The sequence below is a fragment of the Gnatocerus cornutus genome, chromosome 5 (assembly GCF_029298725.1).
Source record: "Gnatocerus cornutus isolate USDA-ARS CGAHR chromosome 5, icGnaCorn1.1, whole genome shotgun sequence".
In the NCBI taxonomy this organism is placed as follows: Eukaryota; Metazoa; Arthropoda; class Insecta; order Coleoptera; family Tenebrionidae; genus Gnatocerus; species Gnatocerus cornutus.
In genome coordinates this window covers 10534859-10558501 of record NC_142237.1, presented here as the reverse complement: position 1 = coordinate 10558501, position 23643 = coordinate 10534859, and the positions used below count along the sequence as shown (strand labels likewise).

Below are 23643 nucleotides of genomic sequence, written 5' to 3'. Positions count from 1 at the left end.
TACAGATGTTAGATGTTCGATGTTAATTTTATTTTTGAAACTAATCAAAAAGTTCCCACATTCTTTACTAAGATTCGTAATTTTGGTAAAAAGACTCAAATTTTAGAAATTTTTAACGAATGACACTTTTTTGTGCATGATTTAATTAGCTAACAAATCGATCCAATAAACAACACTTTATGCCAGCCAATGAATGATAAATTACGTTCGAATTGGTTGCTCGGGTGCGTTTTTTCTTATAAAAACATCTTTGATAAAGAAAATGCCGGCCAATCGCACGAATTCTTTTCTTGGTTTTAATCCGATTTCAATCACATTCTTCATTTTGTTATTAGGAATGGGTGGATTTTTAAATATAAATTTCTAAAAAGTGGCTCCTTTGCTCTTGAGGTTTGTACTCGGCACGACTAATAAGCATGTTAAAAGTAGTAACCATGGCGAATTTCGTTACTGTAGCATTCAAAGTAAAGGAATTTACATTTTTTTAGATTTTCAAAGTTTAGAATAATAAAAGCATTGAAGAGACACGAAAAAAATAATAAAAATATATTTTTTTAAATTTATTATGTGAAAAATGTCGAAATGAGTCTCCAACATAGAAAAAATTTTGAAATCTCAATTAAACTTTGGCCTGGAAAGCCTAACACACCTTTTCATACATTTTCTATCTTTTGCAATTTCTTCAATAAAACAAATTCAATTTAAAGATTTGGCAGAGCAGGAAAAAAATACAATTTAAATTTCGGTGTTATTTCTTTGTCAGCAATACGCGGAACACATAAGTTTAGATTTTCCTTATCATTATGATTGAAATTTTATGTCAGATTCAATAATTTGATTTTGCTTATCGTTATCTTATCACAGAATCCCTTCTATTTAAATGGGAGTGTTATTCATATTTCCATATTTTGCTCGAAAAGTACGCAATAATGTTCACAATTTATTTTCTGAGTAGCATTTTTTATTATTTATTTAGTGAAATAAAAGGACTCCCACAAACTGTCTCAGATAAAGTATAAACTTCTTTAACCACAATTTAAATCAATTACCAACATTTGTTCAAGGTTTTCTTAACCTCGGACAATTCAGTTTTTCGAAAGAATGAAGACCTGTTGCAAAGTATGATAGAGAATCTCATACATACCTCATTTAAAACATTTGACTTTAGATTTAGAAACAGAGAAATTTCTCTTATTACGCAAATTAAAGCAACTAGTTCCAGAAGAAGGAAGTAGTAATGACGAAATTCCTCAGTTAATTTTACCTGGCATGTGAGTATTTAAATTTATTCCCGAATTTAACATTTCTGTTTCAAGAAATTAATGACTGCTTAGAAGGTGGCTCTAACAGTTTATGCTCTAATAAGGGCCTCTGTGTTGACAATAAATGCGTTTGCAATTCAACCGTCTTCGAAATAGACAACACGACGACTGTGTTATATCGATACTCTGGAAAATATTGCGAAGAATGCCCTTTTTGTGGGGCACAACGGTGCCATCAGTACCTCCCATGTATAGAGTGCCATTCCTTCCAAAAACCAGAAACGTGTGCTCCTTATTGCCATTTTCAATATGAAATAGTCGATGAAGTCTTCCGAGACGTTGACAAAGATGAAAAGTATTGCAATGTGGAAAACTCAGGCGGATGTTTCTTCAAATTTAAATATTCTTACGACAGTCAGAATTTGGTTGTGGTGCACTACGAAAAACAGTTTTCGTGTCTTGATGGAACAAAATGTAAAGAGAATTTTGTCAGTTCTGGTTTAACTAATTTATTTATTTTCAGTTGTCATATTTACTTTTTTGGGAGTGATTGTTTACATATTTGCGTTGGCATTACTGGTTTCGCAAACGTGTTGGTTAGCGAAAGAAACAGAGGAATATAAAAGCACAACGACACTTTCAAGAAGATATGACGTTTTACGACGGCCAAATTGCCAGGGACAACAAACCTAAATTACTAATAATCATATTTCCATACAATTTATAGATATACTTCAATTCCTTCCATGATAATTCCTGGAGCTAGTTCAACTCTTACTCGTTTTCCAACCATTGCTACATCTTCAATATACGCATTCATGGTACCACCCTGTATATTCTCTTTGTTTTTTTTATTTTCATTCATATCAATCCCATTTTGCCTTTTTTTCAATGAATATACAAGTGCAGTTTCGGTACTTGCCACTGGTTCTTTCTTAAAATTGGTTTTTCTCAGCATCCCTTGAAAGTTAAAAGGAGGATCATCTTCATTAGCATTCTTCTGACCTCTTTGCTTCAATTCCGTAACAGGATCAACCGATTTCGGCTTTTTAGTTATGGGCGCTTTTATGTAGTCGAAATCTTTATTCGCAAGCTTAGTGTCACTGTTAATTTTATTTTCTATTTTCTCTTGGTATAGTACTTTATGCTTATCTTCCAATTGAACGTTCTTAGCATCTTTAGTTTTCTTACTCATGGCTTGATTTTCTTCGTTTTTATCTTCTTTAGTAGTAAATTCTTCAACAGAAATTTTAACAGAGGCTTCCTTCCTTTTATCTTCAACAATATCTGGAAGATCTTTAACGGGAGATGAAGGGTCTCTGCTAAAGAGAATATTGATCAAATTGTCTTTACGTGGAGCTACGTTGTCGTGAGTTTCAGTACCCGTAGCCACCAATTCCCTCCAGCGATAAGGGGAATCCCAAGAATCGACATTGTCGACAGAAGCTCTACAATCCCAAATCACATTAAATTAATTTAAAAGAACATGATACCCTGAATTAGTAAGAAGACTGCACATTCCTGAAGTGTCATAAAAAGGGATTTCTTCCAAATTAAATGGTACTTTTCGCACCGGTTGTTTGGCTTCGTTGAACCATTTTGAGGCTTGTGCTTTTGAATCGACAGTTTCTAGTGGGATTTCGTCGCAGTTTTTTTGAAGTTCGTAAAACGCGCCAATATTATACAGATGTACCTTAAAAGTACCGTCATAAAAGTACTAATGATGGTTTTAGTACCTGTTGAGAAAAATTGAACATGTCTTGTAGTCTTGCAGCTCTATAAAGAACCAAAACATGAAAAATGCTGTTGCGTCTCCACCTGTTTGCAAAGTTTCTTATAAAATCACACGTTTCATCATCGAGGATTTTGTAGTCTTTGGCAAAGTCCGTGTACGACTTTCTTATGGTGGATTCTCTGTAAGCTTTTTGTATAATTGCAGCGGCTTCTTCCTCGGTCATCTTGCGAGCTCCTTTTTCAGCACCAATAGAAGACACTACAAAATAGTCTTGCAGATGCTTGTGATTAGGTACTATACTCACCAAAGTCCTTTTCTTTATCCGTGACATGTTTGGCGACCAAGCATTTTGCTAGGAATCTTCTCAAAATGCTTTGAATCTTGATGATCTTCTTCACATGCGTCTCGTACAATCGCGCCAAGTACTCCTCATTGTAGTACTTTAAGAATACTTTGGTTTTTCCTATCTTCCACCCTTCCATCTTCAATCTAATGAGAAGCAATCGACAATTGTCTCTAGACACTTCAACGGATTCTTCGAAATCGAAAGCCAAAAACTGGTAGCGCCTCAAAAACTCCTGGAACGGAATCCTATGCGGGTACCCACTCTGCCGAGCTTTTGCTGTTTCCGTCACTGCTAAAGCACGAATCTGTTGCTTGACCAACCGACCATCAAAAAGACCAGGCTCGGATTTTAAGTTCGTTCGAATGCAGCGAACGAAATGGGTACCTCCACAGCCGCTACCAATCGACAACTCCTTCAGGATCTCCAGAGTCAAAGCTTTGAAAGTAGTGATGCAAGTTCGCATCCTTTTGATTTGAGAGTACTGATTGGTTCCTTTCTCCGTTTTAAATTTGTATCGTTTTGTGTTAACTTCATCGTCTTTGTTAAAGAAGACGATCAAGTTTCCAGTTTTGTTGAGTTTGTTTGTAAAGAACGTCTTCACGATGGGGTCATCAGACAGGCGAAGAATTTCTGTGATTTCGGGCGGAAGAAAGTCACGATTTTTGTCAGGCATTTCGGTTGCGCAATAAGTAACTTTTCCGGTATAATGAGCTACGGAGAATTCTGATATTCCGACGGGTTTAACGAATTCTTTTTCGGTTTTCTGCAGAAAATCGGTGATGTACTTTCCGCTGTGACCACTAGTGGAGGCGTCGTTTAAAATAGAAAACAACCCTTCGGTTTTATTTAGAAGCTCGTCTAAAACCTTTTTGTTATCGTAGTAAGAGAAAGGTTGGTACTCGACTTCTTCTTCTTTCACGTCAAATAACTCCCATGAGAAAAGTCTTTGGAGGTAATGGTACTGCAACTGCTCGTTAAAAGTATTGATGAAAAGCTGCGACAAATGGTTTGTTTTCACACACTCAAATCCAAAGTAATCGATAATTTGGACGGAATATTTTTCACCACTGGAAATAACAGTTAGGGGAAGAATTAAAAGGAACAAACGTACAAAATTGCTCTTCCTGAAGCCAACTTTTCGTTGATTAAACCCACAATGTAGTCAACTAATCGAATGTACAAGTTGTTGGCAAAGACGTCTCTAGCATCCCGTGCTTCATCAGCGGTACTTCTTCTTCTGACAGCAGTACCTTTGCGGACCAAGCAGTAGTTGGTGAGGGCCCACTCCAATCTATCAGGGTCGATTTTTAATAACTGAGCGACTTTTTCGATGTTTTCAGGGTTTTCAATAACAACCCCGGAGTCTGTTTCCTGAAAACGGATTTCTCCAGTGACTAAAATTGCGGCGACTACTGAAAAAACGGTTTCCATTTCCGTGTCTCCCATTTCAAAGTATTCAAAAATTTTAAGAATTTTTTTGAATTTGCTTAAATTCATATTGACGTTGAATTTGGGACTACTGCTTTTGATGTATTTTCCGACTCTTAAATATCGGTACTGTCGGCCGGGGTTTAGTTGGTACTGCTCCAACTTCTTGTTTTCGCGAAGACCGTCGTAGATATAATACAGGAAGTGGTAATTTCCTTGAAACCTACAAAATGTGTCATTGTGGAAATTTCCGGGAAACCACCTTACATATCCACTGAAGACATCCTCCACTTTTCTAGTTGAAAAACGCTAAAAACCGCACCACTGACTTTGCCGGTAGCACCGTATTTAATATCAGTTTTGAAAACACATCTGGTGGAGTAATTGTTAATGGGAGTTGATGCATGGGTTAAAGAATGGATCAGTTTGATCCCTCCTTTAATTCTCTCAAGATTAATATTATCATTATGACCCAAAAACAACAAATGATTGACCAAATGGAGGTAGTTTCTAGTTTTCCCAGAACCGCTCTCCCCCGACAAAACAATTCTTTGGGGGATTTGGTGGTGAAGCGCGTATTGATAAGCGCTATCAGCAACGGCGTAAATGTGAGGAGCGTTTTCAGAACGCGATTTCAATTGGTACTTTTGGTGGTGCTGCAATGTAGAGAACCAGTAAAACAGTCAAAGTGTGTTGCCTATATTAGTACCACGTCTCCAAAAACCGATTTCTTTTCGAACGGATTGAGAACCAGTAAAACGTCGCCGATGAACGTTTGAAAGAGATTTTTTTTCATTCGCTCCTCTAACAAATTGAGGATATTTTGCTCGTTAATTTGATCCAAAGTCGCCGTATCTTCGATGAGCATCAATTCTAAGGTACCATCCACTCCACACTTCAAAAAATTCTCGAGAATTACCGTCTCGTTGTCGGCTTTAGGCAAATCCAGTTTACTTATATCGTGGATCAGTGCCTTCATTTCAAGTGTGAGCTGAAAGGTTTTATTAGCGGCTATTTTAACCGTTTTGTTTGATTTTACGTAATAATTATTTTCGGGGATCTCGCTCAAGAACGGGTGCTCTAGAAGCTCAGCGGCGTACGGGCGGTACTCGGGATTTTTGACCAAACACCTAAAAAATCATTTTGTACTGTGGTTTTCCCAACCCTTCTTACCAACTCGTTCACAAAGTCGATATAATTCTCGGACCAATTCAACATTCTGAACAACATCGGCGGCGGATTTATGTCAATTTGAAACAGAGCTCTGGTGGGGTGCATTGATTGGTACGGTGGTTTGCCGTCCCCAAGCTCGATGGCGGTGATTCCCAAAGACCAAACATCGGCTCTGTTGTCGTAGGAGGTACCGTTTCTTTTGCACGTGATGATTTCCGGTGCCATCCAACAGGGCGAGCCGCAACATTGCTGACTTTTTTTTACTGTGATTGAAAGGCCAAAATCCACCAATTTTACTTCACCGTCCTTTGTTAACAGGATATTTCGCGCTTTGATGTCTCTATGAATGGCGCATTTTTCATGTAGAAAAGTCACTGCCTGCAATTTTAAGTAGAACAATGGGCGCGTAAAAACTACCGGCGTTATAATACTAGAGATTTATTGTCAGGTTGGTTATTTCTGACAAGAAAAAGCTTCAACATTACATGCTTTGTTCGAAATAAAAATACATCGTAGATCACTTTTATTGAAGTGAGCAGCACTTACGCACTTAAATTTTCCCTTTTATCTTTATAAATTGCTCATAATTACGGTAATAAAGTGGAAGCTTTTTGAGTAATTTATTGCTTACGTTTACATGCTTAGTTTAAAGAAGCATGCGGATAATTGGTTGTTATTGAAAGCTTTGTTCCAATCTGGTTGCTGCAATTACAGACGGCACATTTATTGAGTGTAAATTTACTCACCTTGACTGTTTCCTTCAAAATGTAAGCAATGTGTTCCTCATTCATGCGCCGATTCTGAGCAATCAAACCCTCAACCAAATCAAGGACCGAACCGCCTTCACACAGCTTCAATTTTCTTTAAATTACCCCAACTTTCAATCTAAAGAACTCACCTCCATGACAAACCACAGATCGTCTTCTTTCCGGTAGATTCCGTAAAAATCCGGGAGATTGCAATGGGTGCTCAAATCCCGCAAAATTTTGTATTCTTGTTCCACGTAAATTTGAGTGTTGTTGTTGATTTTTTGCACTTTGATCGCAATTTTTTTGTTGCTAGCTTCCGAGTCCGTGGCGGCGAAAACTTTTCCGAAAGCTCCACAACCTAAACAGTCTTCTAAAAAGTAGCGGTCTTTGGGAGAAGGGAAATCGTTAAAATTGATTTTCTTCGCCGCCATTCTACAAAATCGTAAATTAACATTGCCTTGCAATAAGACTAATGAATTTCTGTACTTTTTCTCCAAAAGTGGTACGTCTACGTGTCTACTTGTTAACTTGACATGAAATGACCTGTAATTAAGAAATCTTGTCGTTTAATTGGAGACGCGTAATGCACATAAGGGAATTCAAACTCGCTTCTCTACATAATAATATGTTAACTTAACAAATTAGCCGCTAATTAAATCTCTTAAATGGTACCTTTGCTACAAGAGCTTCAGCAATTAAGCTAATTAAAATTTATTGTTAATTACCTTTTTATACAAACATAATGACACCAGATCGAAGCATCGACTGTTTGTAAATAATTAATGGAACGACTCGTCTTGTCTTCCAAGTGGAAACCTTACAATAATTGGATTAGGCTAAATCGTCCTCGACCTGGTCAATTTTAATTATTCTCTAGCCACATAAATTAAATTAAAATTCTTACAGTTCATGTTGTTTGGATTCGACAGATGTCGCTATCATTAATTTTAGACATCGCCGACTCCATCTTATACCAAGCCTGTTCAATAGCTTCCGAGATCTGTTCCCGCGAAGTAGGCCATGAGTAAGTAAGGAGTGCGTAAGCTAGCGCCACTCTCGACGATTTCTTGAAACACCGTTCTGGCATTTTTTGATTTTTAATTTTATATTTCTGATTAGTAGCCGTTTCCGCGAAGAGAATGATCTGTTTTCTTTATGGAAGTTCGGAGAAATCGCTTTCCTTGCATTCCAGATGCCGTAATTTTTGATGAATTTACCCGACATACCTAACCTATCATCACTGCAACTTTCAAAGTGACGGAAATGTCACCAAAATGAAAGAATTATCACCAGAATTTGATACGTTTTTTCGTCGTTGGGGTCGCTGGCGTATGTACGGCGATGACCTTGAGGGAACTTTTTGCAAAGGGGAGAAATCAAAATTGAACAGGCTTGGTATAAGATGAAGTCGGCGATGTTTTAGAACATCGCCGACTCCATCTTATACCAAGCCTGTTCAATAGCTTCTGAGATCTGTTCCCGCGAAGTAGGCCATGAGTACGTGAGGCGTGCGTACGCTAGCGCCACTTTCGACAATTTCTTGAAACACAGTTCTGGCATTTTTTGATTTTTAATTATATATTTCTGATTAGTAGCCGTTTCCGCGAAGAGAATGATCTGTTTTCTTTATGGAAGTTCGGAGAAATCGCTTTCCTTGCATTCCAGATGCCGTAATTTTTGATGAATTTACCCGACATACCTAACCTTTCATCAGTTCAACTTTCAAAGTGACGGAAATGTCACCAAAATGAAAGAATTATCACCAGAATTTGATACGTTTTTTCGTCGTTGGGGTCGCTGGCGTATGTACGGCGATGACCTTGAGGGAACTTTTTGCAAAGGGGAGAAATCAAAATTGAACAGGCTTGGTATTAAGATGAAGTCGGCGATGTTTTAGAATTACTCTCCAATAAGGAGTTATTTTGTTGTTTTGGTTTTTATTTACCAGCATGTAATGTATGTGTGTTTTTGAAATTCTGGTTTGTTGCGATACCGCTGTTCTTTTGTCGGCTTGAAGCAAAGATAATTCAGCTATTTGTCGTCGACGCGCTCTTCAACAACTTTCAGGGAGCCATCTTAAATAAATCTATTAGAACATTATTACACTTGAGAGTAAATAATGCATTGTTTTGTTATACTTTAGCTGGGTATGTACTGCTTTCCAAGTACCTGGAGTTCCCCGGATTGCTAAACATTTTGAATTTTATTTTTTTCCTGGTCTCCCCAACCTCCAAATTAAATGCGGTTAATAGAGGATTGTGCTTCAAGAGGTTCTTAATTTGAAAGTTATTTTTAGGATCCGACGTTATTGCGAAATAATCGATTATATCGAATCGAAAACTTGTCATTTCAAATTTCCCACTGAAATTCCGAAGTTGGTGGTACTGAAAATTGGAGAACTGTCACGAACATTGTCGAAACTAACCTCACTTTTTCAATTTTCTTGTGCGTGGATAGTGTAAAAGGTGAACACGAACCACAACATTCTTTTGGAAAGGCATATTTGTAGTAAAAAGGTTAGTTTAGGGATAAAGCAACGTTACACAGTGACAGATCCTCGAAATTTCGAGGGGGAAATTTGAAATTTTACATTTTTAAACTCAATTTTTTCCCAACGCCGTAATAACATAGAATTCTAAAAATAGCTCTCAGAATGAGAATTCTGCAGAGCACAATTTGCTATTAATCAAATTTAATTTGATGGTTCGGCAGAGCAGGAAAAAATAAAAGAAGTTTTAATACTTTGTATTCTTCGGGTTCTCAAATTCTTCAGATTTTGCTGCAGATTCTAGGCAAAATAACATTCGCAACGACAACGTTTGGTTTATTTTATTCTTAAAAATACAAGGTAATACTGTTGCGCCTTACACATCTACACTAAATTTACATCAGTTCGTCAAATAAATAAAACGGTTTAATACACAAGTCGCATCGCCATCACGATCCGCTGATGCGTTAAATGCGATGGATTATGGAAAAGTGTCTATTTACAGGTGGTAATCCACTCCTCCACTGTACAATTTTGGCATTCCACTGTACAACACCAATGAAACCGACAGTTACAAACTTGAGTTCGTCTTTGCTTAATGATGTTGTAACCTCTTCCACAACACATTCTTGAACAACTACCCTCTTCTTCATGAGTTCGGTTGCAGTACCGGCCACTGGTGCCTGGAACGTCCAGAGACTGGTCTTTTTCGCAGAAATTCGGGGAGTTTTCGTAGTAAATTAAGTCGTTTTTCAGACCGCGTTTGTGTTTTTTCTTGTGAGGAGTCCATTGCTTTTGTTTCAAGCGTTGTTTCCTCTTCTTTTGGTTGGGTCTGAAAGAAGTACTTTGAAATAGAAGTACGGGAATGAAGGGTACTCACTTGAGAGTTGGTACGTCTCTATTGGCAATATTAGACTGGTGGACTAAAACAGCAGCGTCAAATTTTTCCCGCAGTGCCGTTCCAACCACCCTGAAGTCAGGAACTGCTCGCCAACACGTCTTCAGACCGCATCCTCCGGACAAACCGTGACATTTGCATTTTATTTGCATCTTGTCCGCGACTACCTGAAAAAATTCTTGTAAAAATTTCTATTCTCCCGTTCATTAATCACAGTATTGTGCAAGTGCTAGAGTAGATAATAAAGGATCATTAACAGCGCACTGCGTGCCATTATATTCGAATCAGCAACGGAAGTAGCACGCGCTCTTCGTCTACCTGTGATGACTATAATTAAAAGGATTTTTCTGGATAATTCTCGAACGCACGTGTTTTATTTTTGATGTTGTGTGTTATTTAGAAAGTGTTTTTCATTCTGGGGGCACGAACAATAGTCAGGAATGTGGAATAGAGATATACGGACCGTATATCAAGCCGACAACAAAACAGTTAATGAGAAGATCGGCGCGTGTGGTCCATAATAATCATAATAACACGAGAACAGCGATGGCGGCCCTTTGTCAAGAGGACTAGGCGGGGTTTCGGACGTCACGGCCGTCATTAGAACCTACAGCATCTTTGGTATTGTTGCCGAGCTACTGACGAAATGGTGTGAAGAGGTCTTTAATGTTCAGGCAGGATATTTTCAGATTTAATAGCTTGTAGTTCGCAGCACGAGAATGTAAAAATTCGAACGCAATTTAATTACCATTCGTCCGACGTTGTTGTTGTGCAGATTCACTTGCGAATGTAGATCAGTCCCATCTTCCCTTGAATCGAGGAACTTCTTTGAAAATTTTATCCCGTAATGCAAGTTATGGGAACATCCGACCCATTTCCATTCATAATTCTGGTCTCTTGCCCTCCGCATCTTGTACTTATGAGTATCACAGCCACAATTTTTCAACAATCCTTGACTACAAGCCTTCGCCACTGATATGACGACACCTGCAGAAGACACGGCGTAGGCAAAAGCGGTTTCCTTGAAACCTGAAAAAATTCATTAGGGGATACTTAAAAGAGCTGACAAGACAAGCAGTGCTCGCAAATAAACTGAGAATACATCGATAATAAATCTAAAGAGACGCACGTAAGGCAGCTACAAACAAGGTATGAAGGAGAGATAAAAATTTTGAGGACAAGTACTATATAGGGTATTGGCTACTGTTTTATAATGCAGCATTGAGAAATGTTGACAATCGTAAATCTTCAGCAGCGGGCCGCTCTCTTGCGAGTTGTTCACGTTGCGATTACGTAGGCCGAAGCCGAAGGAAGATAGATGAGCCCTTGTCCGTACCAAGGAAAAATGCGTCATTTTTCTTTGGACAGCTAATAGATTTATTGAAACAAGAACGGACAGTGGGAGTTGGATGACAATTTCCAGTGCAAAGAACAACATTGATGCGCTTTTTCATTGTATGTTATGAGGTTTACTTTATTTATACAAATTGATGCGCAGATTTATTGCGCGTAAACATTATTAATTAGAATGACGTCATATTCCTCAGTTATAAAAAAAACGCTGTATAAATAAAGAAGAATTATTTAGAGACTAACAATCGGAGAAGAACAAAAGGATGATCACTAATAAAGTAAGACATAAGAATAATAAAGATGTACTTAATCGCTTTAGATATGGTCAACAAAGCCAACAGAAATACAGAGCAAAATCTTTTACACAGTTAGAGGTGTCAAGTAAGAATGTCATGACATGGACACCACATTCCAAGGAGCACAAATTGAGGGTTGGTAGTGAGAAAGGAACAACTGCATCAGCAAACACTGATGATTTGGTAATTTCAATCAAAGAGAAAAGAAAAGGATAAGACATTTAAAATATTTTGATTAGTATAAACAATAATATAAAGGAGAGCACAATAATTTCTATTCAATAGAACAATGAGAAAAAGAAGGAAGAAGCTGCATATCATTGAAAAACTAATCCAAATATGACATAATCAGAAAAGAAATGGAAATCTATAAATTGTAAAAAACGGAATTTTTGGTTGCTTGCAATGAAGCACTACTTTTGCGGTTTCAGTGCTAAAGAACTGCAGAAGTGCGACAAAAATGTGAGATTGCATTGGCCGCTCAGGGGCATTTAAAAAGAAAGCAACCTTTACCACGACAAATATTATACACGAAAGTATTATTTACACAAATGGTTTCATTATTTAAGATGATTTTCCACCTTTAAAATCAAAATTAAAATTTATTTGATTGGTGGGGCCATCTATTAGAAGATTCGAACATTCAAGTGACGTTGTCAAAGAGCTTTTTCAATTCTGTTTTAGATGGTTTATCGGTCAGAAGGCTTTTTACAAATTGCTGTCAAGCCGTAAAATTCTACTACAGTTGCTCGAATATAAATAACTATGGCTAAAGGTCATTTTTATGCAGGATTTGAAAGGGATAAGTTAGATCCCTGTAATGGATACATGTCAATTTAACTCTTAAAAACATTCCCATTTAGTTTTTTGTACAAATTATTATTGTTTTATTTATAATCAAATGTAAATTAGAAAAAAACATCTTTTGCTTCGAGATTTTATTGATTTTCGGTTTATAGGGACTTCGGAATAATTGGGACAAAATACATTTTCCCAATGTGTCCCTATTAAGCGGAGTCGACTGTAATAGCAAAAAATATTGATGAAAAACAAAAATATCTGCACTTAAAACAACAAGTTTATTATTGATGCTCCTATAGTATATTCGGTGAGAGATTGGAATATTTTGACAGTTAACATTTAGGTTGGCAACAAATTATCTTACAAAATACACTAAAAACACTAAATTCCTACGCGAACTGAGTTTGTTATTTTAAATTTCGCGCATATGATACACCTTTTATCGCGTAGATTTAGTGACTTTTCTGTCATTCAATCTCTCACTGTACGAACTATACAATTTGGTGACAATCTGTCAAATGCCACAGTTCTTGTTTGACATTTGGCAGGAATTGCAGGCTTTTATAAAACCAACATTGTGTAAGTCGCTAAACAGAATTACCAATCACAAAGCTTCATTTTAAATTCGGCCCCTACAAAAATTCTCTGCAGGAAAAATAACCTTTAAATATCCTGTGGTCAAACGTTCCGCATAATTAATGTTTATAAACAACCAATTTGTACACTAATAAAATAATGACAACATATAAATCAAAATTGATTGGATGCCCCATTAAACACCTCTCATTTAAATCCCTTTCTTTTTCTTATAGAAATATGGCATTTAATGTTAATTTCTGCTTGCATCGGTTAATTAAAATAATATTTTCTTTTTCTCGTACGTGATGCTAGAAAAATCTCTCTATTTGGCGAGAGAAAATCGTTTTGGCCACCTCCTGCTGAGCCCATCCTCGCAGGATAATACCGGCAATTCGCAGGCATTTCGTGTCCGATCTTCGTTGTCTTCAGAGCGTTTTTGCTTGATGTCGCTATGCTCGTGACGTGTAACTAAATCGGAATTAAATAAACCTACATTTCGCATATTACATCGCCGCCATAAAGGCCGACTGTTAAGGCGAACAATATCATTTGAATCGGTTTAGTTTAAAACGATAATGCGTCGACCACCAGCACTGATTATCTAATATTGCCAGGAATGGTATAATTGTCGGCACGTATGCCATCCACTATTTCCATATAAATTGAATCACGACAATGCGGATGGCCTCCAGCTCGAGATGTAGACACGTCCTCCTGTTTCTTCGTGACGGACGACTCTTCAGCGCCGTTGTCACCGCCAAGACGTTACTTGGGTCGTAATCGGAACGGAGAGATGCAGACGAAAGTGGACAGCTTGGACGTGATCCTGGAGGTAATAAATCCGTTAGTCCCGAAGGAGAGGTTTCGATACGTTTAACATCCTTATTGCTTTTTTCTTCTGAGGCGGCAAACAAAAAATAGAACACTCATGCCACTTACAAGACATAAATTTCTATTCTGCCATAATTACATGTGTATAAACGGATATAACACAACTAAAGGGATCAAATGAAGAAAAAAGTCCGCAAAAACACTTTATTATATTAAATTATAGATGTTTCTCCAATACTTGGAACATTTTAACACACGTGGGCTGGGAACGGAAATTTAGAAACCGATGAATCACCAACAAACATCCATTATTTGTTTTTGTCGCGATTCCGTTTAAACAGCTAATGGAGAACTTTAATTAATATGCACATTGCATATTATTTTTGTTATTTTACAATTAATGCAGTCCATTAGCGCGTAAAATGCATTATATGCCTATAGTAATAAACGAAATGAAACGATAACTCAAATAATTATTACCTTGGATCGATAATTTGTTCCTACGGTGTTATTAAACAAATATGATAACGTCCGGAAGGTGAACTCAATTAATTATTCAAATGATATGTGATTTCCATATTTAAACTCGTGCTCTCTCTGCGCTAACACTAAAATTAGGAGCAAATCGGTTTAATATTAGACATTATCAATTTCAGGAGACAAACGCTCATTTCCTGCAGAACTCGTTCGAAACGTCACATATTCACCTCACTAACAAAGCCTGAAAAAACATTTTATTTTGCCGAAATTCGTTCTTAGAATCATTCGGTGCACGTGACGATCATTTTTACGAGCAAGTATTTTGATTGGTGTCCATTTCAAACCTGCTGGTGTTTAATTTCACGAAACAATTAATTAGTTAAACTGTTCATTTCTTCTTGTTTTGGTAACAACAACATTGTTGCAATTACGCAATTATTTGAGAAAGGTAGAGTTTTTGTTGAGGTGCTAACTAGACAAGCGTTTTATAGAATTTGTCCTGCGACAGGACCACCGTAAGAGCCGATTAGCAATTTTGTTTGAATTGTAAAAAAGATTTAAGTGCTAATAATAAACATAATTGGATGGAAGCTGTATTGATAGACAGTCTTTAGTGCAGGTTTGCCTTATCAGGACATTAAAGCTGCGTCTCCAACTCACTAATTTAATGAATTAACTAAAAGCAATATGCGATGCTTTTAACACCGCATAATTTTACATAATTTACTATTCTCAAGCGTTTACGACCGGAGCGCAATCCAAAAGAAGACTCAAATTATTTTGAAATTTTTTTCGGGGAAGATTGCACGCTCTTGCACGCCCTCGCACACGTATTACAAAAGAGAGAATCCGCGGATTTATGCCCTTTCTCAATCTGGTGAAAAAAACCGCAGCCTTCACTCAAACCTAATAAAATCTTTGTAAACGACCCAATAAAATGTTAAATGTCATGGATATGGCAAATTTAATCGTTGCCACCTGTATTGAGCTGTACGAAACCACTCGTATAAGGAGTAAAAGTATTCCATTACACTAATTATCGCTTTCCTAATGTGTGTCCTTAATTGAACGTATAAAAGGATAATAACGAATAACTTATGTTTCTCTTTACGCTCTGTAAGTTTATAACAAAATAATTAGTCGTTATAAAACAATTCGCTCAGAGCTGCGCCTCCGTTTTGTAACAGACAAGACGATGGTTGTAATTAAATGCAATGAGCTGTGGCAAATTTTATGTTGCTAATCGACAATAATGGGTTGTAAAAGTAGTCGCGTTTAGTGGTTAAGATTAAATTTGCATCGGCCGCAAGTGCAGTCGCAAGACCGCAGGTATGCGGGGCTATTACAAGTGTATGACTCCACTCTAAATTTTCTCAGCTTTTTTTAATGAAGATAGGGCGAGTTATGGAGAGGCGTATTGCTGGTGGCCTATAGCCATGACCCACGTTCCATTTTTTGACCACAACACAGTTTTTAACAGAGGTGGAATTTATTATTATTTTTTTTCTCTTGATGTGAAGCACCAATTCAAACACTTTTTACCGACGTGTTTTAGTTTTGTGGTTCAATTGAAAAATTTAAATATCTTGAAGTGGTTTTTGGACACTTCATTCAGATTTACAAAAATGTTAGATATTTGTATTTTAAAACATTTGAGGAATTCGAAGGACAATCGTCTAATCTGGATAAATATTTAAACGAAATTTATGGTATTTGATGATGTTACTAATAAGGCTATAAATTTAAAACTACGAAAATAAGTTCGGTTATCTGGCCTTAAATCGTAAAAAATTCCAACAAAATGGAATTTTTACGAGAGTAGGGTGTAAAAATTCAAAACAACTAGAAAATATAGTGAATTTTAATAGTCCAAAGTTTAGAAAAGTTCTGAGTCAGTATTTGCTGACCTAACTATCAATTCTAAATTTGTGTTGTTTCAGAACTCTGCAAAAAGGAAGTAACTTTACTTTATAAAATTTTATCTACGCTTGTGCAAAATAGGGAGTTTTTGAACAAATGTTGGTTCAAAAAGTAGATGATTAACTCTGTTCATTGACACTTTTTGCTGAACATATTCACTGTCAAATTTTATATATCGTGTAATTCATTAAATTTCCATTCTAGGTAGGCCGTGTATTTTGGACGTGCGTTGACTTCTTGTTCGATAACTAGCAAATCTCCCAAATATCAAGTCGAAACTACTGTAATGGTGTTAGTTACGACATGAATTTTTATCTCAAAGCCTACTGCGAATGGAAATTTAATGAATCACACAATATTTTGATTTCTTATTTATTTTTTTATATAAATAATCGTAGATAAAACGTTGTAAGATATATGTACAAAATGTTCCTTTGCACTTTTCCGCAATTTTAATATTTCGAAGCTTTTAAAATTTATCTTGAAATAAATTCTATTATAAACTACGCAATAAAAATAACATATGAAGTCAGAAAGAACCCAATAATTAGGTCTAGAATAAAATAATAAACAACTACAAAAAATTCTTCTCAAAAGAGCTTTATGTACATTTCGGAATTAAAAAGTTACTATTCGAAGTTTTACACATTTAAAATTTTTTTATTGGTATATTTTTGATTTCTTAATAATTTTGATTTAAAATTCTGGTAGGAGTAAAATTCAACAAATGCAAAGTTTTATTTGCAGAAAAGAGATGAACCACCCCCCTTTGGGAGACTTTCAGTACTTTTCAGTTTTTGAATTACTTACCAAAATTAAGAACCAACCAATAAAAATAAGTCAATTTCTACTCAATCTTTGTTTTAAACAATATGAATTAACATAAACAATGAAGCTCTTTGTATCATATGTATTAAAACTCCTTCAAAATGTTTATAAATTACATCAGAGAATATTTCTGTAAATGTACATAATTAATGTTTTCTAAACTACCTACATTCCTGTACGGTTTCCTCAAGGTCTAAATAAGATGCTTGCTTCAATTACTAATATCACTTTCGTTCTTCACAATCAACATAATACGTTTTGTTAAAACCATAATGGTTATGATAATCGGGCGTAGCATCCACTTCCTGACAAGAGCTACCCTAATACATGTCATTCATCCATTGTCAACCCCCATTGGGCCTGTTTAAGCTGCAGGGGTGACTCTAGGTATATCAGTTATGGGTGTTTAGTGACAGCTTCTCTGCTGCCTGTGAATAAAGCTGTCATCGAGATACCTACAGCGTTGACACCTGGACACTACTATAAGACTATTGTTTGCAAATATATTGCTACTTATTCTTTACCGAAAAATGGTAATTGCGCTCTTGAAGCGTTTAGAATTGCTGGCAACTGTGAAGAGTCTCTATTATATAAAGTGTGGAATGATTTGTTGCACATTTTCATTATGTTAATAAATAAATAGGTCTAATGAAGCTTGAATGCATTTAAGTGAGTTTATTGGGTTGGTGATATTATTATGATTGGAATAAAAAAAAACTGAAGGTAACTCGGGTGGGTGTCGGTTTAAATTTAAATAAATAATTTGACCACTGTCCGCGCCTTTTTACAATCATAAATTCATATTAAGAGTTTATAATGTCTAGACGATTTGACGTTTACACGAAGCAATCGATGTTTACGAAATAAATTGTTTTTAACCAAATTTGCGTTGGTTTGAAATTTGCATATTTTTTCGTTTTAGTCTCACCCTTCTGAAAGATGGCGTTAGTGTACGGATTCTTCGCCCTCGACTCAAGGGAAGAGCAATTCCACCGGTGGTGTTGAAATTGGTGTTGGCATTCCTTCACAGCGACCCGGAGGCCGTCGATCGCCGCCCCCGTCACGTCAGGTAGGCGCGAACAAAGCTCCTTTTGAGAACGGGTAAGTCCAGCGGTGGCCCCGCACACTGTCGGTTTCGTATAAAAGTTGGATCTCATCAGCATTTGGTTCTGGTGGGTCGAGTATTTGCCCAGTACGACGCTGGAACCGAACAAAATTGGATGATTTTAGTGGCATTCCGAGGGAAGAATGCTGGGAGTGAAATGTGGGAAAAGAGATTTTCTTCGTTCCACCAATTAGTCAGGTGTAGCGCTGTTCTTGTTGAATGAAAAATGCTAAAGTTATGTTGATAAAAGGTCTGATAAAGGTAAAAAACACGCGACGTTCGTCAGATACAAAGTGGCATTATCTTGAGGGTATAAGACGACAAATTAAAAGCAATTACTTTGTGAAAATTTAAATTGCTTTCCAGGTTTTTGAGTGAGAGGCTCATAAAATATAGAGCGAATTAGTTATCGGTGAAGTAATTAAGAGACTAAGCGGTCCGGTTTGGGTCTTTTTATTCTTATTCTGAGCGTTTTCAGTGCGTTCTACACGATTAATTAGAGTTTTCCTCGTTTTGACTCGACTCCAAAAAACAAACAAACCGCCTCCGGCAAGGATCTCAATCCTTCAAGCGCCTTTCCATATTCAAAGTCACTCTGTCAATACCCACTTCAATTTCGCCCCATCTAGATTGATTAGCATTCAATTGCGTCAACTGCAATCAATCCGACGAGCGTATCTTTATCTCAACTGATCAATCTTTTGCGATCCCGTCCTATAAAATTTAACCCTTCTTTTAACCGGTGACGTTTCAGACTCATGTTTATGGAGACCGACTTAGACAAAGTCGCTTTTAATTTATGTCGTCTCCTCGAAAACATTTAAATGGGAAAACTGACGTGTCAGAAGGAGATAAAAAACTGACATAGATTCTTTATTGGTTTAGAAATTAAGAGTTGGGCCGTTAGGTAGTTAGGTTCTTTGTTTCGCACAATCATTACGATTGTTCTTGGGAATTAGAAAAAACGGACAAATTAACACTTGCGTTAAATCTTGTCATTAACCAACACACTCAAAAACTGTTCAATATTCATACGCTGAGCTAAATCGAAAATAACACGCCGTACTTTAAAAGTCTTCATTTAATCATTTCTTAAGCTTTGAGATGAATTGTTTCACACCTCAGCGGCCTCGCCATTCATCCTTTGCATTTAGTGACCGTTGTTGTTGCACCAATGAACAGCAGAATTAATTACTTCCTCACAAAAAAAAGAATTTCAACACAAATCGTTTTTTGTCCTTATTAAGATTTTAATCATTTTTGCGGAAAATTGCTTCGAAAATGTATTATCTCGTTAGGAAGTGAATATTTTCTCACCATTTACTTCTCAAGACTGTAACGACGGTTCTCATTACAAGCTCGCTGAACTTATCGTAATAATTAACCACATAGTTTCTTCTTAGCAACATAAAAATTGTTGCTGCTGTTGACGATTTTATTGATTTAGCTGCTCGTTATTCGAGGTTTAGTAAATACGCTATTTGAGTCTCAGGTTGACCTGCTCTATTAAAATCGATAGAAAAGAGTTGAAAGTGGTATAATAATAGCTTTTCAAAAGTTTAACTTTCTCGTATGGCTACCGAAAGGTTCTGTACATTCACTTGATGATTTATGCCTGTAGAGCCAACTGCACGTGCGTGGAAGATTTTTGCTAGTGCTAGCTAATTTCCTGCAATGTTTTTAAAGTGTGTTAATTTCGTTTGTTGAAGTTGTTCAAATCGACTACTAAATTAGTTGAAATTTTAGTTTTGATCACATCTGTTTTTTTATTAAGCACCCTGTATAGGCACTCAGGTTTATCCGGAGCCCAAAATTAAAAATGTGGTTGGAATATTTTTCAAAAATTTAAAAAATTACGAGCTCTAAGAAAAATTGTGAAATTTGCAGTTCAATCTCAAAATTAAAAATTGTAAAATGTGTGTCTTTTGTTTTATAATTTTATAATTTGGCACAAGTAAAGAGCAATTCAAGAATAGTACTTTCCCCAAATTTCATTGTAGCACCCTTAAAATTAAAGAAATTACAGCTTTTGGTGGACATTTTAAAAAAATTAAATTAATTCTCAAAATAAAAAATTACAAAATTTCTTTTTTCCATTGTACGATGTTTTAATTGGGCACAGTTCATAAACACATAAATTCAAAAATCTCTCAAATTTTTATTGCGAAAACTTTAAAACTGCCATAATTTCGAGTTCTAAGAAAAAATTTGAAATTTGCAGTTCAATCTGAGAATACAAATTTGTAAAATTTTTGCCCTTTGTGTTATAATTTTGTAATTTGGCACAGGTAAGGAGCAGTTCAAGAATAGTAATCTCTTTACATTTCATTGTAGTAGCGTTGAAATTAAGAAAAGTACAGCTTTTGGTGGTAATTTTGAAAAAATTAAATTAATTCTCAAAATACAAATTCCAAAATTTGTCTTTTCTACTGTTCGATGTTGTAACTGGCCACAGTTCATAAGCACGTCAAATACAAAAATCTCTCAAATTTTTAATGCGAAAGCTTAAAACTGCCAGAATTACGAGTTCTAAGAAAAAATTTGAAATTTACAGTTCAATCTGAGAATGAAAATTTGTAAAATATGTGTCTTTTGTTTTAAAATTTTGTAATTTGACACAAGTAATTGGCAATTCAAGAGTAGCAATATCTGCAAATTTTATTGTAGCAGCCTTAAAATTACAGCTTTTGGTGGACATTTTGAAAAAATTAAATTAATTCTTAAAATAAAAAATTTCAAAATTTGTTTTTTCCACTGAACGATGTTGTAATGAGACACAGTTCATAAATACATCAAATACAAAAATCTCTCAAATTTTCATTGCGAAAACTGCCAGAATTACGAGTTCTAAGAATAAAATTGAAATTTGCAGTTTAATCTGAGAATAAAAATTTGTAAAATTTGTGTTATAATTTTGTAATTTGGCGCAGGTAAGAGCAATTCAAAAATAGTAATCTCTGCATATTTCATTTTTTACTGTGTTGGAAAGTACAGCTTTTGATGGAAATTTTGTAAAAATTAAATTAATTCTCAAAATAAAAAATTCCAAAATTTGTTTTCTCCACTATACGATGTTGTAACTGGGCACAGTTCATAAACACATCGAATACGAAAATCTCTAAAATGTTTATTGCAAAAGCTTTGAAACTGCCGGAATTACGAGCTCTAAGAAAAATTTTAGAATTCACACTTCAATCTAATATTTTGTTATTTTGTTCTCTACTAATGGCGAACTATAAAATTGCAAAAGGGATAATTATTGTTATTACGGGCTGATTTCAAGTTGTTGCGCAAAGTTGCGTTGACGCAGTTGCTAAAGTAGAAGTAATTTGATTGATGTTGTGCGACGAATGTTTAATTTGCATTGCCGCAAGTTGACCTGAAAGCGAGGTAACTGATCGTTGCTGATTAAATATTTTTACAAATGAATAAAAAAAATAGATAAGTCAAATAGGTACCTACATGATTTCAAATTTTCTTATTTGAAAGCTTTAAAATTTTATGTGTTAATAAAAACGAAAGTTTACCTACTTCAAATGTCACAGCAACAATGCAACAAGTAGATCTTAATGATTCTGTAGACTCTTGAAATGTAAAAATGTATTAGTGAAGAATACCTATTTTTTCTTTAATTGTGATGCTTTAATTTTAATGAAATGGTGGTACAAAAAACTATCTGATTTAATACTTTTGCAAACAAAATTATTTAAATGATCACTAAAGCTGAAAATAAATTATTTACCAATGTAATAGTGCCTTACTACTACTGTCATTGAAGTGGCAAAATATTTATTTATTAAAAATAGTCTTTACATAATTAATTGAAGTATTATTCAAATTGAATCTCAAATTTAAATACAGAATATTAATATTATTTTTAACAAAAAATTTTGGAAAATTGATAATCGAATTAGTTCATGCTTCATCGTCAAACCTGAAATCTATTTTAACAGTTTTTTTAAAGAAAATGTTAAAATTGACTAATGGTAGGTATGTACAGGAGAAATGTTCTTCAGTGTGTTTTGAAATTGTCTGTAGTTCAATAAAAATTGTAGAACTAGGAACTACTGCAAAAAAACCGTATTAACGAATCGCATTTTTCCATTGAAATCACATTTTTTGACTCACCAGGATAGCAATCCCGTAAGAACCGCCAGCACTGCCGGTAAGTACCACGCCATCCTTGCAGCATCTCGTCCGAAATTATCCTTGAGCCAGTATCACGCGCGTACTCATTTCAAATAGAATTCGTCCTTCGTCCGGACCCGGAAGTCGCGACTAATCCTTCGCCATCACTGACATAACAAGAACAAGAGACGGCGGCTCTTTGAGTAATCAGTGTCAGAATGAAGACGTAGAGAAGAGATGGGGTGGAGGAGACTCGCGCAGACTGTGGGGTGCCATGGAGAGGGGTATCGGTACCTCAGGGGTCGGGGGGCCGACAAAGCGAGTGGGGGGACCTCTAATTACTACCTCCATTGATTATGCCGCCGACAGCACTCGGTCAAAGAGCACCTCGATTGTCACCAAAGCTACTTATGTTATGCCTTTGTGCGACGCTTTGCGAAAGTGTAGAACATGAGGAGGAATATGCACAACGGCATTTGCATGCATTTTTTAGCGCGTTTACAATCGACCGGATTGTTTAAGCGGATGAATGGGTTTGCCGACTCATCCGCAAAATCACACTAAAACTGTCAACACTCGGGTAATTTATGCTTAAATTAAACGGATTATGGTCAAAGGTGGGGACTGAAATAGAAGATCTAACTTAGCCTTGTCTTAAGTTGGAATATTTTTTACTTAGACACTCAAGAAAGGCGTATAATAAGATAATATAAAACCGCCAATTTAAGATCATAAAATTCCAGTGGAAAATACTACATCAAAATAAAAAAGAAAAACTATAAAAAAATTATCAGTTTCTGTATTAAATGAATAGTAATGATTGAAAAATAAAGTATAATATTAATTCCACGTTTACCAAACCAATTTTAAAAATAGTGCGCTGCCACCATTTTTAAACTTCTGTAGCTATTGAAGGAGTTCCTTCAGAATTAATAATACTTTTCTTACGGTCTTTTCTTTTTTAATTTGTCAAATTTATGTTTTTGAAGCATTTAATCTACTCTAAGAAATGTCTAGTGTACTTCGTTTTTCAGACTAAAACTGAAAACTGAAGCAGTTTTTTAGATTTTCATGTGTTTTATGATTATCAGTAGAAAAATTACTGTATTTTATTCATGCACGACAGCAGGACGAGCTAGGAAGGAGGAAGCTCAAGTCAAAAAATAGATAAGTTAGATACGGGAAAACATGTTTTTGATTATTTCTGAGAAAACTGCAAAAACATTAGTTTCCACAATCAAAT

General features: G+C 35.7%; 3 protein-coding genes across 3 annotated transcripts; 1 reads left to right on the top strand and 2 right to left on the bottom strand.

The window, feature by feature from the left end:
- The first annotated feature begins 879 nt into the window (after positions 1-879).
- Positions 880-1955, top strand: LOC148174370 (uncharacterized). The gene is made up of 5 exons (XM_088036817.1): positions 880-1013; positions 1065-1119; positions 1169-1267; positions 1317-1736; positions 1786-1955. The coding sequence occupies exons 1-5, from the start codon at positions 930-932 to the stop codon at positions 1953-1955; spliced, it is 828 nt and encodes a 275-aa protein (XP_087892943.1). The 5' UTR covers positions 880-929.
- ninaC (STKc_myosinIII_N_like and MYSc_Myo21 domain-containing protein ninaC) lies at positions 1756-7497 on the bottom strand. The gene is made up of 13 exons (XM_088036816.1): positions 7419-7497; positions 7180-7236; positions 6843-7125; positions 6691-6795; positions 5949-6322; positions 5811-5901; positions 5481-5762; positions 5039-5427; positions 4455-4994; positions 3302-4410; positions 2999-3255; positions 2744-2955; positions 1756-2710 (listed from the first exon to the last, which is right to left on the bottom strand). Exons 3-13 carry the CDS (start codon positions 7122-7124, stop codon positions 1984-1986), a joined length of 4368 nt encoding a protein of 1455 aa, XP_087892942.1. The 5' UTR covers position 7125; positions 7180-7236; positions 7419-7497; the 3' UTR covers positions 1756-1983.
- A 1999-nt stretch (positions 7498-9496) lies between these two features.
- On the bottom strand, positions 9497-22676 carry LOC148174368 (protein Wnt-10a-like). The gene is made up of 5 exons (XM_088037162.1): positions 22401-22676; positions 18096-18367; positions 10828-11108; positions 10062-10246; positions 9497-10013 (listed from the first exon to the last, which is right to left on the bottom strand). The coding sequence occupies exons 1-5, from the start codon at positions 22451-22453 to the stop codon at positions 9677-9679; spliced, it is 1128 nt and encodes a 375-aa protein (XP_087893288.1). The 5' UTR covers positions 22454-22676; the 3' UTR covers positions 9497-9676.
- Positions 22677-23643: the final 967 nt, after the last annotated feature.

What these genes read in the sequence shown, in the direction of transcription:
- LOC148174370 (XM_088036817.1), top strand. Translation starts at nt 930, where the DNA reads ATGTTCACAATTTATTTTCTGAGTAGCATTTTTTATTATTTATTTAGT. An exon ending in CACAAACTGTCTCAGATAAA is followed by an intron (nt 1,014 to 1,064) that starts GTATAAACTTCT and finishes CATTTGTTCAAG; the next exon opens with GTTTTCTTAACCTCGGACAA. An exon ending in TCCTCAGTTAATTTTACCTG is followed by an intron (nt 1,268 to 1,316) that starts GCATGTGAGTAT and finishes TTCTGTTTCAAG; the next exon opens with AAATTAATGACTGCTTAGAA.
- ninaC (XM_088036816.1), bottom strand. Translation starts at nt 7,124, where the DNA reads ATGGCGGCGAAGAAAATCAATTTTAACGATTTCCCTTCTCCCAAAGAC. An exon ending in TCCCCGAAAATAATTATTAC is followed by an intron (nt 5,763 to 5,810) that starts GTAAAATCAAAC and finishes AAAACCTTTCAG; the next exon opens with CTCACACTTGAAATGAAGGC. An exon ending in GCTTCAGGAAGAGCAATTTT is followed by an intron (nt 4,411 to 4,454) that starts GTACGTTTGTTC and finishes TGTTATTTCCAG; the next exon opens with TGGTGAAAAATATTCCGTCC.
- LOC148174368 (XM_088037162.1), bottom strand. Translation starts at nt 22,453, where the DNA reads ATGGCGTGGTACTTACCGGCAGTGCTGGCGGTTCTTACGGGATTGCTA. An exon ending in CTTACGGGATTGCTATCCTG is followed by an intron (nt 18,368 to 22,400) that starts GTGAGTCAAAAA and finishes GTTCGGTTCCAG; the next exon opens with CGTCGTACTGGGCAAATACT. An exon ending in TAACGCCATCTTTCAGAAGG is followed by an intron (nt 11,109 to 18,095) that starts GTGAGACTAAAA and finishes GAATTTTTTCAG; the next exon opens with GTTTCAAGGAAACCGCTTTT.